Source organism: Nomascus leucogenys, chromosome 10 (genome assembly GCF_006542625.1).
Source record: "Nomascus leucogenys isolate Asia chromosome 10, Asia_NLE_v1, whole genome shotgun sequence".
Classification (NCBI taxonomy): Eukaryota; Metazoa; Chordata; class Mammalia; order Primates; family Hylobatidae; genus Nomascus; species Nomascus leucogenys.
In genome coordinates this window covers 53,823,788-53,839,281 of record NC_044390.1, presented here as the reverse complement: position 1 = coordinate 53,839,281, position 15,494 = coordinate 53,823,788, and the positions used below count along the sequence as shown (strand labels likewise).

Below are 15,494 nucleotides of genomic sequence, written 5' to 3'. Positions count from 1 at the left end.
TGTTTGGAATGTGAGATGGGCGTAATTTGACTAAGGGAGGACGTGGGAGGGGCGGGCTTGTTGGGGAAGATTCCTGGTGACAATAACTTCAACCACCCCAGCAGGGCTGTGATAGATAATTACAGCAAGCCCTGCTTAGGAACTTTGCACGCACCATTTAGCTGCCTAGAACACTCCTCATGCACTCTTCGTCCGGTTAACACCGACTCCCTCCAGGATGTAACCTCGGAGAGGATCCCATAGAGTTGCCAAGTTTAGCAAATAAAAATACAGTCCGCTTAGTTAAATGTAAATTTCAGATAAAAGAATAAATGTTAGCTGGGCGGGGCGCACCTGTAATCCCAGCTACTTGGGAGGCTGAGGCAGGAGAATCGCTTGTGCTCAGGAGGTCAAGGCTGCAGTGAGCTGAGATCACACCCACTGCACTGCATCCTGGGCAACAGAACGAGACCCTGTCTCAAATACATACATATATACATACATACATAAATGTTTCTATGTCCTATGTCTACATGGCACATAGTAGTACTAAAAAATTATTCATTATTTATTTGAAATTCACATTTAGCTGGGAGACCTGGGTTTTACCTGGCATTTGGCCAACCCCTGACCATCCTGAGTAGCTCAGTCTGTTAGACTGAAAGCCCAGCGAGGGTAGGAACGAGGGGCTAGCTCTGGTTCTCAATGCGAGCACACAGTAGGCACTTGCTATATACTTGTTACAGATGTAACAACTACAGAATGGCAGACGAAATATAAATATGTCATCATTTGTTCCTATTTTACAACTTAAAATATTAAAGCCTCGGCCGGGTGCAGTGGCTCACACCTGTAATCCCAGCACTTTGGGAGGCCAAGGCGGGTAGATCACCTGAGGTAAGGAGTTCGAGACGAGCCTGACCAACATGGCCAAACACTGTTTCTATTTAAAATACAAAAAATTAGCCAGGCATGGTGGTGCACACCTGTAGTCCCAGCTACTCAGGAGTCTGAGGCAGGAGAATCGCTTGAACCTGGGAGGCGGAGGTTGCAGTGAGTCTAGATCGTGCCACTATACTCCAGCCTGGGCGACAGAGCGAGACACCGTCTCATAAAAAAAAAAAAAAAAAAAGGCTGGGCAACGTAGTGAGATCCCCGTCTCTACCAAAAAAACAAAAACAAACGAACAACAAAAAAAATAACAAATAAAAAACACCAAAAAATTAGCCTGGCGTGGTGGCTCGCGCCTGTGGTTCCAGCTACTCAGGAGGCTGAGGCGGGCGGATCCCTTGAGCCCAAAAGTTGGAGGTTGCAAGAGCCGTGATCGCGCCACTGCACTCCAGCCTGGGCGACAGAGTGAGACCCTGTCTCAAAAATAAAATAAAATAATAAAGTAAATAAAAATATTGAGCAGGGCGAGGTAAGGGGGTATTAGAACTCTATTCTGTCCGACAGATTTTTCTTAACACGCAAGTGCGCCGCCCGCCCGCTCTGATCCAGAACCAGAGAATCCGCCATGCGAAGACGCTCCCGGAGACCCCGCCCAGCCAGTGCCTGGAATTCCACCACCAGCGCTTTATTCCGAGTTTCAGTGCTGTCCTGGGTTAACCTGAAAGCAATCTCCGAGGCTCCCCTTTCTGGCTTTCGGGGAGCCAGAGACTGACCGGACACTTGGCTCTGCAGTTGCAGACCTGGGCCAGAGAGAGAGACAGCCAAGGAAGTCCACAGTGGAGAGAGGGCTGTGCTGGGGGTTCCAGGAAGACTTCCTGGAGGAGGGGATCTTGGAGCTAGGCCTTGAAGACGAGTTTGTCAAATGAGGAAGGGCATCCGAAGCCGAGGGAACGGCAGGAGGGAACGCTGGGGAGGGGAGGGAATCTGGAGAGTTCCGGAAAAAGCAAGTAGGACTCTTTCCAGAAGTTTGGGCAAGATTTTCTCTGGACCAGGGCGTGGGTTCTTCAGTATTCATTCCTCCCGGTCACTGAGATGCTCTGAGTTTCCGGTCTGAACCTGAACGTAAAGAGATGTAGTCCCTCCTTTCTTGAACGGGAAAACTGAACGCACATAGGTACTTGCCACGCCTAAGGCTGCGGAGTGAGCAGATGGAAAATGCGGGACTCAAAACCTCCCCTCGCTGTAATTTGCACTGCCCTGTGCCAAGCTCTGTCCTTTCTTCCATTCCTTATTCCTATTGTCAGCCTCGCTGCGCTAGGACCCTAAAAATTTGGTCTCATGTTGCCCGAGGAACAACATTTCGCTACACCTACCTCCATAGCGCCTCCCGCTCCCTCTCTCCGTTGCACCAGCCAATGGAAGCGAGGATCTTCAGACGGTGGGCGGGACGTATCCTAAGGTACCCAATGATGGTCGAGAATAGTTGAGCACTTTACTAGTCAAGCCGCGGAGTGGGCGGGGCCTCCCGCCCAGACTTGAAGCCACACAGGCAGGTCGGGCAGGCGGGTCGCGGGTTGTAAATCCATGTGGCGGGGGCTTTGGACCCTGGCGGCCCAAGCGGCACGTGGGCCTCGCAGGTGGGGCTACAGGGGAAGGGGTGTGACAGCTTGGGGTGCTGCTTGGACCCCCAGACCCACTCCCTGGGTTTAGGGGCCCAATTCCCTGCGGCAGAGCAATCATTCGCGTTCTTCCATGCCTCAATCGTCCACGACCCTTGCCGCAGAGCCCACATCTGGGTCTCCTGGCCTCACAGTCCCTAATCCTGTCACCCTTCGGCCTTCAGAACATCCAATTTGTGCATCCCCCAGCCGCAGAACCCCCCCACCTGGGGCATCTCGCGATCATCGAGCCCTCGGTCTACTTGACACTGAGGCTAAGCCTCCCAGTGCGCTGATTCGCCTCCCCTCCGGTTCCAGATTGTGCACGCGCCGGAGCAGCGGCGCACCAGCCCCCGGCTCCGGCGCCACCATCTTCGCGCTAAGCTCTGGCCAAGGCCGCTGCGGCATCGCGGTGATCCGGACCAGCGGCCCCGCCAGCGGCCACGCCCTCCGAATTCTCACGGCACCCCGAGACCTGCCCCCTGCTCGCCACGCCAGCCTGCGCCTCCTCAGCGACCCCCGCTCCGGGGAGCCTCTGGACCGCGCACTGGTGCTCTGGTTCCCAAGTGAGGGTCCCCAGGTTCCGAGCCTCCTGTAGGTCTCATGACTCAGTTTTACCCTTCCAAGGGTTTGCACTGGCTGTGCTGTCCTCCTGACTGTCAGCTGTCTGCCACATTAGGTCCCCAGAGTTTCACCGGTGAGGACTGCGTGGAGTTCCACGTGCATGGAGGCCTGGCAGTGGTGAGCGGCGTCCTGCAGGCCTTGGGTGAGTTGCGGCCTTGGGTGAGTTGCAGCCTTGGGTGAGATGCTTGGTCCTCCCAATGGGCCTGGGTGGGGACCAGGGGGTGTCAGACTGGGACCTTGCTGCAGGTAGCGTGCCAGGGCTTCGACCGGCAGAGGCAGGCGAGTTCACCAGGCGGGCGTTCGCCAATGGGAAGCTGAACCTGACCGAAGTGGAGGGGCTGGCGGACCTTATCCACGCAGAAACCGAGGCGCAGCGGCGGCAGGCCCTCAGGCAGCTGGACGGGGAGCTGGGCCACCTCTGCCGTGGCTGGGCCGAGACCCTCACCAAAGCAAGTCCCCCATTTGTCCATTCTCTCCCTCAGAGACCCCATCTGTGCAACCCCTGCATGAGACCCCCCCTCAATCCCGCATTAATTCCCTGCGTGAAAGCTTCCGGTCTATGGGCCGCCAAGCTGGCCCCTGAAGTCGGGCTGGACAAATTGGCTGTGGGAAGGTGGGTTTCTGGGTGCACACACCACCTCTGGTCTCCCTGCCCCGCCAGGCTCTGGCCCACGTGGAGGCCTATATCGATTTCGGTGAGGATGACAACCTGGAGGAGGGGGTCCTGGAGCAAGGTGGGTCTACCTGGTGGTGGGGGAGGAAGACACCTCGGATCAGCCCTCAAAGGCTCCCCTCACTGTCTCTCTCTGCCTGCCTTCTCTCACCCACAGCCGACATCGAAGTACGGGCACTGGAGGTGGCCCTGGGTGCACATCTACGAGATGCCAGACGTGGGCAGAGGCTCCGCTCAGGGGCGCACGTAGTGGTCACTGGACCCCCCAATGCCGGCAAGAGCAGCCTAGTGAACCTGCTCAGTGAGTAGGAGGCGGGAAGGGGGCGGGGCCTAGTGCCAGGAGCGGGGACAAGAGCTGGGTAATTGAATTGTTCAGGTCTAAAGCTCCCTCCAGACTTGGGGTAGAACCTGGGGGAGGAGCTCCCTTGTCTCCATCCTCTCCTCTTCTTCTGACCCTCCCCCAGGTCGGAAACCTGTGTCCATTGTGTCCCCGGAGCCAGGGACCACCCGTGACGTGCTGGAGACCCCCGTCGACCTGGCCGGATTTCCTGTGCTGCTGAGCGACACGGCTGGGTTGCGGGAGGGCGTGGGGCCCGTGGAGCAGGAGGGCGTGCGGCGCGCCCGGGAGAGGTGGGTGGACAGGGTGGTGATGGGAGGGGAACGCGGGGCCCTTTCTCTGCCTTTCCTCCTTGTTGCGTTTATTTTTCATTCTTCCTGAATCAGAGAACCTGCTAAGCCCTATCAAGCAGGGATCTCAGGGATTTGGTTCTTTTTTTTTTTTTTTTCCCGAGACCGAGTCTTGCTCTGTCGCCCAGGCTGGAGTGCAGTGGCGGGATCTCAGCTCAATGCAAGTTCTGTCTGCCGGGTTCAAGCAATTCTCCTGCCTCAGCCTCCCAGGTAGCTGGGATTACAGGCGGGAGCTACCACGCCGAGCTATTTTTTGTTTTTTTTTTGTATTTTTAGTAGAGATGAGGTTTCACTATGTTGGCCAGGTTGATCTCTAACTCCTGAGCCTCGGCCTCCCAAAGTGTTGTGAGCCACTGCACCTGGCCTGGGTTTTTTTTTTTTTTTTTTGAGACGGAGTTTCGCTCTTGTTGCCCAGTATGCAGTGGTATGATCTCGGCTCACTGCAACCTCCGCCTCCCGAGTTCAAGCGATTCTTCTGCCTCGGCCTCCCGAGTAGCTGAGATTAGAGGCGCCCACCACAATACCAGGCTAATTTTTTGTATTTTCAGTAGAGACGGGGTTTCACCATGTTGGCCAGGCTGGTCTCGAACTCCTGACCTCAGGTGACCCACCTGCCTCGGCCTCCCGAAGTGCTGGGATTACAGGCTTTAGCCACTGTGCCCGGCCAGTGATTTGGTTCTGACTAAGTCCTGCCCCCGGCCCTCCGGACGTTTCTCATCCCTAAGCGCTCCGCCCAGCCCTCACGTTCTGCCCCGCCCTCTCGTGCTCTGTCCCGCTCTGGCACTCTGCTCTGCCCTCGCTGTCTGTCCCATCCCCTGTGCTCTGTCCACCCCCTACATTCTGCCCCGCCCCTCGTGCTCTCTACCCCATCCCCTGTGGTGTGTCTGGTCCTTCTTGGTCTGCACCGCCACTCATGGTCCCCCCACTCCAGTGCTGTACCCGGCCCCTTTTGCTCTGACCCAACCCCTTTGCTGTGCCCTGTCCCTCTTGCTCTGCTCTTCCCCCTGCACAGTGCTCTGCCTCTCTTGCTCTGTCCTGCCTCCTGTGCTGTGCCCCGCCCTCTTGCCTGCCCCGCCCTCCTGTGCTGTGCCCCGCCCCTCCTGCCCTGCCCTACTCACTGCACTGTGCCCAGCCCCTCCTGCTCTGCCCTGCCCCCACACCGTGCCCCTCCTCTGCTCTGCCCTGCCCCCTCACTGTGCCCCCCCTCTTGCTCTGCCCCACCCCCTGTGCTTGGCTTGGGCCCCCAACATTCTGGCGGTCCCCTGGTACTCTACTCCTCCTTCCCCACCTCACACTTTGCAGCCCCCCCAGTGCTCTGCCTGGCCCCTCACTGTCCCTCCACCCAGTGCCTTCTTCAATTGCTCAACTTGGGATCCTCGCTCAGTTGACCTTGCTCCCGCAGGCTGGAGCAGGCTGACCTCATTCTGGCCATGCTGGATGCCTCTGACCTGGCCTCTCCCTCCAGTTGCAACTTCCTGGCCACCGTCGTAGCCTCTGTGGGAGCCCAGAGCCCCAGTGACAGCAGCCAGCGCCTCCTCCTGGTGCTGAACAAGTCGGACCTGCTGTCTCCAGAGGGCCCAGGTCCCGGTCCTGACCTGCCCCCGCACCTGCTGCTGTCCTGTCTGACGGGAGAGGGGCTGGACGGCTTCCTGGAGGCACTGAGGAAGGAGCTAGCTGCAGTGTGAGCCCCCCTCCCACTCCCAGTCTCCCCTGACCCACAGTTTAAGTGTGGGCTGGCCCACTGGCTTTGGGCCCGTGCCTGCCCCTCAACTTCAATTTCTGTACCTACAAAATGGGTACAACCATTTCCCCTTCAAGGGATGGTTGTAAAAGATCGGGAAAGACCATGTCTCTTGTCTCTTCCAGGTGTGGGGACCCGTCCACAGATCCCCCACTGCTGACCCGAGCAAGGCACCAGCACCACCTCCAGGGTTGTCTGGATGCCCTCGGCCACTACAAGCAGTCAAAAGACCTGGCCCTGGCGGCAGAGGCGCTGCGGGTGGCCCGGGGTCACCTGACCCGGCTCACAGGTGGAGGGGGTACCGAGGAGATCCTGGACATCATCTTCCGGGACTTCTGTGTGGGCAAGTGATGGGATCCGGGGAAGTCGCACCCAAGCTGCGTGGAGACCCAGGAGCCTCGGGGGATCTGGAAACAGTTTAGGCCAATTGGGATTCTCATTCGCCTGGGAAAGAACTTGATTCTCAAACAGTGAAGCAACACAGCTGAGAGGTAGTGAGATTCCTGCAGGGACTCCCTGGAGATTCAGGGCCTGGAATGGGGCTGAATGGAGGTCCCGTTCGACTCTTGATGCTGGGGCATCCGGGTTGGGATGGAGATAGGACGATCTCAGTGTATTTGTTTTGTAGTTTTTAATTTATTTTGCAAATACCAAAGGAATGTAAAAAAAACTCAGGTGATCTAGAAGTTTTTATTTTCTTCCCTTCCCTTCCCTTTCCCCTTCCCCTTCCCCTTCCCCTTCCCTTTCCTCTTCCCTTCCCCTACCCTTCCCTTCTCTGTCTATTGCCCAGGCTGGAGTGCAGTGGTGCGACCTTGGCTCATTGCAACCTCTGTCTCCCAGGCTCAAGCGCTTCTCCTGCCTCAGCCTCCTGAGTAGCTGGGATTACAGGCATGTGCCAGCATGCCTGGCTAATTTTTTTTTTTGAGACGGAGTCTCGCTCTGTCACCCAGGCTGGAGTTCAGTGGTGGGACCTCGGCTTACTGCAACCTCCGCCTCCCTGGTTCAAGCGATTCTCCTGCCTCAGCCTCTTGAGTAGCTGCGACTACAGGCGCACGCCACCACGCCTGGCTAATTTTTGTATTTTTAGTAGAGACAAGGTTTCACCATGTTGACCAGGCTGGTCTTGAACTCCTTGACCTCAGGTAATCTGCCCATCTCGGCCTCCCAAAGTGAGCTACCACGCCTGGCCCCAGAAGTGTTTCAACATGGAAATTTTCCTTAGCCTTTCTCCGGTTGTCATGGCTTAATGTGTGTCTTTCCAGAACTTTGAATGTTTGCATACTTGTGGATGTACCTTTCAAATATGTTTGTCTTGTGTATCATATATAAATAGTATTGTGTTCATTGCTCTACAAATTGTCATTTCTTTTAAAAAAAACAGAATTATGGAGATGGGGGTCTCACTATGTTGCCCAGGCTGGTCTTGAGCTCTTGGACTCAAGCCATCCTGCTGTCTTGGCCTCCCAAAGTGTTGGGATTATAGGTGTGAGCCACTGTGCCTGGCCTCATTCCTTTTTTAGTCTTTAGTCGTCTTTTGTGTGTGTGTGTGTGTGTGTGTGACAGGGTCTTGCTCTGTTGCCCAGACTGAAGTGCAGTGGTGCGATCTCAGCTCACTGCAGCCTCTGCCTCCTGAGCTCAAGCCATTCTCGTGCCTCAGCCTCCCGAGCAGCTGGGATCATAGGTGTACCCTACCACACCTGGCTAACTTTTGTATTTTTAGTAGAGATGGGATATTTGTCATGTTGCCCAGGCTGGTCTCGAGCTCCTGGCCTCAAAAGATCTGCCCGTCTTGTCCTCCCAAAGTGCTGGGGTTACGGGCGTGAGCCACCACACCCACCTTTTTTTTTTTTTTTTTTTTTTTTTTGAGACGGAGTCTCACTCTGTCACCCGGGCTGGAGTGCAGTGGCGCAATATTGGCTCACTGCAAGCTCCGCCTCCCGGGTTCATGCCATTCTCCTGCCTCAGCCTCTCAGTAACTGGGACTACAGGTGCCCGGCACCATGCCCGGCTAATTTTTTGTATTTTTAGTAGAGACAGGGTTTCACCGTGTTAGCCAGGATAGTCTTGATCTCCTGACCTTGTGATCCGCTCACCTTGGCCTCCCAAAGTGCTGGCATTACAGGCATGAGCCACCGCGCCTGGCTTTTTTTTCTTTTTGTTTTTTTTGAGACGGAGTCTCGTTCTGTCCCACAGGCTGGAGTGCAGTGGCACAATCTTGGCTCACTGCAAGCTCTGCCTCCTGGGTTCATGCCATTCTCCTGCCTCAGCCTCCCACATAGCTAGGACTACAGGCACTCACCACCATGCCCGGCTAATTTTTTTGTGTTTTTAGTAGAGACGGGGTTTCACCGTATTAGCCAGGATGGTCTCGATCTCCTGACCTGGTGATCCGCCCACCTTGGCCTCCCAAAGTGCTGGGATTACAGGCGTGAACCACTGCACCCGGCCCACACCCACCCTTTTTTAAAAAAATTAAATTAATTTATTTTTTACTCTGTACCTCAATGGATGAAAAATGTAGTATTAGTCTGGACATTTTGCCTCTTCTATCTTTTTTTTTTTTTAGACAGGGTTTTGCTCTGTTTCCTAGGCTGGAGTGCAGTGATGGGTCACTGCAGCCTTGAACTCCTGGGCTCCAGCAATCCTCCCACCTTGGCCTCCCAAAGCAATGGGATTAGATGCACATGGCACAGTGCCCAACCTTGCCTCTTGTATCTTTAAAAAATTTTTCAGTTAGTTCAATTATTAATTAATTAATGATTTTTGAGATAGAGTCTCACTCTATTGCCCTGACTGGAGTGTAGTGCCACATTCATGGTTCACTGCAGCCTCGAACTCTTAGCCTCAAGGGATCCTCCTGCCTTGGCCCCTTGAGTAGTTGGGACCACAGACACGCACTACCATGTCCCATGTCTGGCTAATTTCTTATTTTTTATAGAGATGGGGTCTCCCTATGTTGCCCAGGCTGGCCTTGAACTCGTGGACTCAAGCGATCCTCCCACCCCAGCCTCCCAAACTGCTGAGATTACAGGTGTGAGCCACCACACCAAGACAACCTCTTGTATCTTAAAAATGACTGGCAAGGCCAGGCGCAGTGGCTCATGCCGATAATCTCAGCACTTTGGGAGTCCATAGGTGGGTGGATCACAAGGTCAGGAGATCGAGACCAGCCTGGCTAACATGCGGAAACCCCATCTCTACTAAAAATACAAAAAATTAGCTGGGCATGGTGGCACGCGCCTATAGTCCCAGCTATCGGGAGGCTGAGTCAGAATTGCTTGAACCCAGGAAGCAGAGGTTGCAGTGAGCCGAGATCATGCCAGTGCACTCCAGCCTGGGCGACAGAGGGAGACTCCAACTCCGTCTCAAAACAAACAAACAAAAATCTGACTGGCAAAACCTAGGGGCCTTTCTCCCTCTATAAGCGGAATCTTTATTCATTCATTCATTCACTCACTCCATGAATATTCATCAAACTCCTGCATCCAGCATCGTACACATCATTTTACTGAACCTTCACCACAGCACGATGTTGTGGCTATTTTCTTCCAGTTTTGCATATGAGAAAACCGAGGCTCACAGGAGTAGTTACTTCCTGGAGTTTCCCCAGCTTTGGGGTTTGAACGCAGGTCTGTTTCACTCCAAATCTGAGTTTGCTGAGGGCTCCTGTGCAGCAGGCAGGATGTTGGGGTCACAGAGGGGAGCAACAGGCTTGGTCCCTGTTCACATTAAAGAAGCGACAAGAGGCCAAGCATGGTGGCTCAAGCCTGTAATCCCAACACTTTCAGAAGCCAAGGTGGGCAGATCACTTGAGGCCTGGAGTTTGAGATCAGCCTTGCCAACGTGGTGAAACCCCATCTCTACAAAAAATACAAAAATTAGCCAAGCATGGTGGCACACGGCTGTGGTCCCAGCAACTCAGGAGGGTAAGACAAGAGAGTCGCTTGAACCTGGGAGGCAGAGGTTGCAGTGAGTGGAGATCGTGCCACTGCACTCCAGCCTGGGCGATAGAGTGAGACTCTGTCTCAAAACAGCAACAACGAAAAGAAGAGACAAGAGGTCATTACAGTAAGGCCTGATGGCTGCTTTTTTTTTTTTTTTTGAGACGGAGTCTTGCTCTGTCCCCCAGGCTGGAGTGCAGTGGCGCGATCTCGGCTCACTGCAAGCTCCACCTCCTGGGGTTCACGCCATTCTCCTGCCTCAGCCTCCCGAGTAGCTGGGACTACAGGCGCCCGCCAACAAGCCCGGCTAATTTTTTTTTGTATTTTTAGTAGAGACGGGGTTTCACCGTGTTAGCCAGGATGGTCTCGATCTCCTGACCTCGTGATCCACCCGCCTCGGCCTCCCAAAGTGCTGGGATTACAGGCGTGAGCCACCGTGCCCAGCCTTTTTTTTTTTTTTTTTCTTTAAGTAAAGATAGGGGTCTTGCTGTGTTGCCCAGGCTGGTCTCAAACTCTTGGCCTCTGGTGATCCTGAGACCTCAGCCTCCCAAAGTGCTGGGATCACATGTGTGAGCCAACGTGCCTGGCCTGATGGCTGCTTTGGAGCTCATAAAGAGGAGACGTGACCTAGTCAGGCAACTTAAAGTGGGCTGCCTGGCAGAGATGATGAGTGTTGAGATCTGAATGGTGAAGGTGCAAGATGGAGGAGCTGGGGAGGGCACCCCAGGCAGAGGGCATTGAATATGCAAATCCCTTCATATGCATATCCCACTGACACATATTTCACTGGATTACACATCCCACTGATGCAGGAACTTCATGGTGTGTTCAAGGAATAGTGAGATGGTCAGGTTTTTTGTTGGTTTGTTTGCTTTTTGGTTTTTTTTTTTGTTGGTTTTTTTTTTTTTTTTTTTTTGAGACAGGGTCTTGCTCTGTCGCCCAGGCTGGAGTGCGGTGGCGTGACTGTGGCTCACTGCTACCTCTGACTTCCAGGTTCAAGCAATTCTCTTGCCTCAGCCTCCCAAGTAGCTGGGATTACAGGTGTGTGCCACAATGCCCGACCTTTTTTTTTTTTTTGAGACAAGGCCTCTCCCTTTCACCCAGGCTGGACTGCAGTGGCTCAATCATGGCTCACTGTAGCTTCTATCTTCTGGGCTCAAGTGATCCTCCCACCTCAGCCTCCTGAATAGCTAGGACTACAGGCATGTGCCACCATGCCCAGCTAATTTTTAAATTTCTTTTAGAGATGGGTTCTCACTATGTTGCCCAAGCTGGTTTTAACCTTTTGGGCTCAGGCGATCTTCCTGCCTTGGCTTCCCAAAGTGCTGGGATTACAGGTGTGAGCTACTATGCCTGGCCTTTTTTTTGGGGTGGGGGGGTGTTGGGGTGGGGTCTCACTCTGTCACCCAGGCTGGAATGTAGTGGCACAATCATGGCTCACTGTAATCTTCAACCTCCTGGGCTCAGTTGATCCTTCCACTTCAGCCTCCTGAATAGCTAGGACCACAACCACCATGCCCGGCTAATTTTTTAATTTTTTCGTGGAGACAGGATTTTGCTATGTTGCCCAGGTTGGTCTCAAACTCCTGACCTCAAGTGATCTGTCCGCCTCGGCCTCCCAAAGTGCTGGGATTACAGGCGAGAGCCACCGCGCCAGAGGTGGTTAGAGTGGCTGGAGCAGAGGAAGGGAGGAGAGAGAGGAGGGAGACCATTGGAGAGGGGATGGAGGGGTCTGATAGGCAGAGGTTAGTCTGAGATTCTTGGGGGAGTCTGACGTGGCGGGGACCGACCAGCAGAGGGCGCATCGCGCTAACAGAGGCGGTCCCCAGCAATCCTCCCATCAACGCTCCCGGTGCCCCACCCTCAGCGGATCTAGGCCTCCGGCACTCACCTGGTAGCATGTGAATGGTTAACTTCCCCTGACAGGGGTGGAAACTGAGTCTCGAAGAGAATCAGGATCTTTTCTGGAATCAGAAAAAGATCTCCACCTCCAGTGGTTGAATATACAAACTCTGGTTTCAGTGGACACAGAGCCTGGGAGGCATCCGCGGCAGACAGAGGGCACGAAAAGGGCCTAAGGAGGCCCGCAGAGTTTCCCGACCACCCAACTAAAGGAGACCCCAGGGACGGGCGCGGTGGCTCACCCCTGTAATCCCAGCACTTTGGGAGGCCAAGGTGGGTGGATCACCTGAGGTCAGGAGACCAGCCTGGCCAACGTAGTAAAACCCCGTCTCTACTAAAAATACAAAAATTAGCCGGGCGTGGTGGTGCACATCTGTAATCCTAGCTATTCGGGAGGCTGAGGCAGAAGAATCGCTTGAACCTGGGAGGCGGAGGTTGAAGTGAGCCGAGATGGTGCCACTACACTCCAGCCTGGGAAACAGAGTGAGACTCCAACTCACATTAAAAAAAAAAAAAGAAAAAGAAAAAGATCTCCACCTCCAGTGGTTGAAGATAGAAACTCTCTGGTTTCAGGGGACACAGAGCCTGGGAGACATCCCAGGCAGACAGAGGGCATGACAAGGGCCTAAGGAGGCCACCAGAGTTTCCCGACCACCCAACTAGAGGAGACCCAGGCCTGATTTTATTTACAGAGTTCCTGGCAATATGTCACTATTTGTTCATTTCCTTGCTTGTTCAACCAAATCAACAAATTGGGGCTGGAGGGGCGGTGGCCAGAGTGGAAAGGGTCACGCCATGAGCTGAGTCCACAGATGTTACTATTGCCCCCATCAGGAAACCAAACCGATGCCCAGAGAAGAAAAGCACTCATGTGGATCCAGGGGTGAGGGGTGGGCTCGAAGTGGGGAGGGTCCTGAAGGCTCCCAGGAGGGGTGAGCTGGGCCTGTGCCTGGGTGGGGTTGGAGATGCTCTTTGGACAGGATGCTGGGGCGCCGCCTGCCTTCCCCGGGGCCCTGGCACACAGCTGGCCTGAGGTCCTTGGCCACAATCCCTTTTTTCCAAGAAGGGTGAGGTGGTTTGTGGGAAGCAGCCATGGGGGTTATTTATAGAGGCTGCAGGAAATCCCCAAACAGTCTGAGACTCGCCAGGCGGTTGGACCTCAGGGTCAGGAAGGGGGCCTGATCTGCCAGTTGCTCGACCCCCACCCCCTGTATTCAGCCCCCACCTGGTTCCTGAGAAGCCACCAGCCTGGGACAGTCAGAGCTTTAGGGTCAGGGCTGGAAAGAGGGAGGGATGAGGCTGGGAGGGAGGTTTCCAAAAGGGGAAGCAAGGGCTATATCTGGGACATCAAGAAAGGCTGCCTGGAGGAGGGGGTCTCTGGAGCTGGGCTTCAGAGGGAGAAGGGTTCGTTAGACATGAAAAAGGCTTTCTAATCCAAGGGCACAGCACAAATTAATGCATGTTGAGTCTTTTACAAAGAATTAAAAAGTCCAGGATAGCAGGAGACAAAGGGGGAGTCACAGATGTGCTAAGGAGTTAGACTTTGTTCTAAGGGTAATAGGGAGCCATGGAGGGTGTGTGAGCAGGGGAGGGACTTGGACAGAGTCTGTAATGGAAAGACTCCTCTGGACCAGCACAGGAGCCATACCAGAGGCAGTGGCTGAGGTGCAAGTGTACAGGGGCTGAGCCAGGGCCAGGTCACTGGGGTCGGTTAGAGGGATGATGGCTCCTGGAATGTTCTGGAAGGCAAAACAAAGGACCAGAGGCCTGTGCCCACGTGTCTGGAGAGTTTAGAATTATTACTATTATTATTTTAGAGACAGGTTCTTGCTCTGTCGCCCCGACTGGAGTACAGTGGTGCAATCCTAGCTCACTGCAGCCTCCAACTCCTGGACTCAAGTGATTCTCCTGCCTCAGCCCCCCAAGTAGCTGGGACTAAAGGTATGCACCACCATGCCCCAGCTAATTTTTAAATTTTTAGTAGACATAGGGTCTTGCTAAATTTCCCAGGCTGGTCTCAAACTCCTGGACTCAAGCGATCCTCCTATCTCAACCCCCCAAAGCGCTGAGATAATAGCCATGAGCCACCGTGCCCAGCCCTAATACAACTTTATTTACAAAAACAATGCCTGGCCTTAGAATTATTATTATTACACCCAATGCTTGGATGAGAAAATGGAGGCTGGGATTAACTGAGCCAAGATTCAAACCTGGGGATGTTTGGCTCTGAAATCCTAAATCAGGTCTTCTGGGATGGTTAGGACTGGCTGGCATCAATGTCTACCCCTAAGGACTCTGGGCTGTCTGGGCTCTCTGGGCAGTAGGCTTAGGGGCAGGGATGTCCCCGCTTCCTTGGGGCCTCCAGCTCAGCCCGTCTGGGCGGTCTGGCCGGGCTGACCCCCCTGCTCTCTCTTGGCAGAGCCCCAGCTGAGCGCTTCCTGCGGTGACCATCTCTCGCCCTTGTTTCCGTATCCCGGAAATATCGCTCCTTTGTCCCTCCAGACTAGCCTGCCCTAAGCGTGGCGCTGCCAGCTCCCAGGTCCTTGTGACTCATCCGTCCCAGTCCAGGACCCCAGGGGGTGGGCTGGGAGGGAATTGAGGGATTGAGAGGATGGGAGGTGTGGGGGGAGGAGACAAACTGAGATCCTAGCCAGAGATTTTTTTCTTTTTTTTCTTTTTTTTTTTTTTTGAGATGGAGTCTCACTCTGTTGCCCAGGCTGGAGAGCAGTGGCGCAATCTTGGCTCACTGCAACCTCCGTCTCTTGGGTTCAAGCGATTCTCCTGCTTCAGCCTCCTGAGTAGCTGGGACTACAGGCATGCACCATCACACTGGGCTAATTTTTTTTTTGTATTTTTAGTAGAGATGGGATTTCACCATGTTGGTCAGACTGTTCTCGAACTCCTGATCTCAAATGATCTGCCTGCCTCGGCCTCCTGAAGTGCTGGGATTACAGGCGTGAGCAACCATGCCCGGCTCTAGACAGCGATTTTAAGGCTGTTTTTCCTGACGGCCATTGACTTTATGTCCTGAAGTTTTTACTTGTTAGAGATAAAGCCCCAGGGATGGGGTTACTGAGTCAAAGTTTTGTGCATTCATTCATTTGAGACAGGGTCTTGCTCTGTCACCCAAGTTGGTGCATAGTGGTGGAACCAGAGCCCACTGCAGCCTTCAACTCCTGAGCTCAAGCAATTCTCCCACCTCAGCCTCCCAAGTAGCTGGCACTACAGGAATGCACCATCACACCTGCTTTTCTTTAAATTTTTCATACAGATGAGGTCTCACTATGTCGCCCAGGCTGACCTCGAATTCTGGCGCTCAAGTGATCCTCCTACCTAGGGCTCTCAAAGTGCTGAGATTACAGGCATGTGCCATTGCATCCAGCCTGATTTTATTACGT

General features: G+C 54.1%; 1 protein-coding gene across 4 annotated transcripts; it reads left to right on the top strand.

Moving 5' to 3' along the window:
* Positions 1-1,399: 1,399 nt before the first annotated feature.
* On the top strand, positions 1,400-7,605 carry GTPBP3 (GTP binding protein 3, mitochondrial). 4 transcript variants are annotated; one of them, XR_004031995.1, is made up of 10 exons: positions 1,400-2,329; positions 2,847-3,094; positions 3,208-3,294; positions 3,399-3,601; positions 3,814-3,886; positions 3,983-4,126; positions 4,290-4,455; positions 5,915-6,193; positions 6,379-6,744; positions 7,044-7,075. XR_004031995.1 is itself a non-coding variant. In XM_030820481.1 (9 exons), exons 1-9 carry the CDS (start codon positions 2,079-2,081, stop codon positions 6,602-6,604), a joined length of 1,677 nt encoding a protein of 558 aa, XP_030676341.1. In that variant the 5' UTR covers positions 1,400-2,078; the 3' UTR covers positions 6,605-7,605. The 4 variants fall into 4 exon arrangements, 3 of the variants coding, with proteins under 3 accessions (XP_030676341.1, XP_030676343.1, XP_030676342.1); XM_030820481.1 differs by having other exon boundaries at positions 6,379-7,605; XM_030820483.1 differs by lacking the exon at positions 1,400-2,329 and adding an exon at positions 2,348-2,507 and having other exon boundaries at positions 6,379-7,605.
* The last annotated feature ends 7,889 nt before the right edge of the window (positions 7,606-15,494 follow it).

Coding starts and splice junctions, on each gene's coding strand:
- GTPBP3 (XM_030820481.1), top strand. CDS start 2,079: ATGGAAAATGCGGGACTCAAAACCTCCCCTCGCTGTAATTTGCACTGC. Junction 3,095..3,207: donor ACTGGTGCTCTGGTTCCCAA/GTGAGGGTCCCC, acceptor CTGCCACATTAG/GTCCCCAGAGTTTCACCGGT. Junction 4,456..5,914: donor GTGCGGCGCGCCCGGGAGAG/GTGGGTGGACAG, acceptor TTGCTCCCGCAG/GCTGGAGCAGGCTGACCTCA.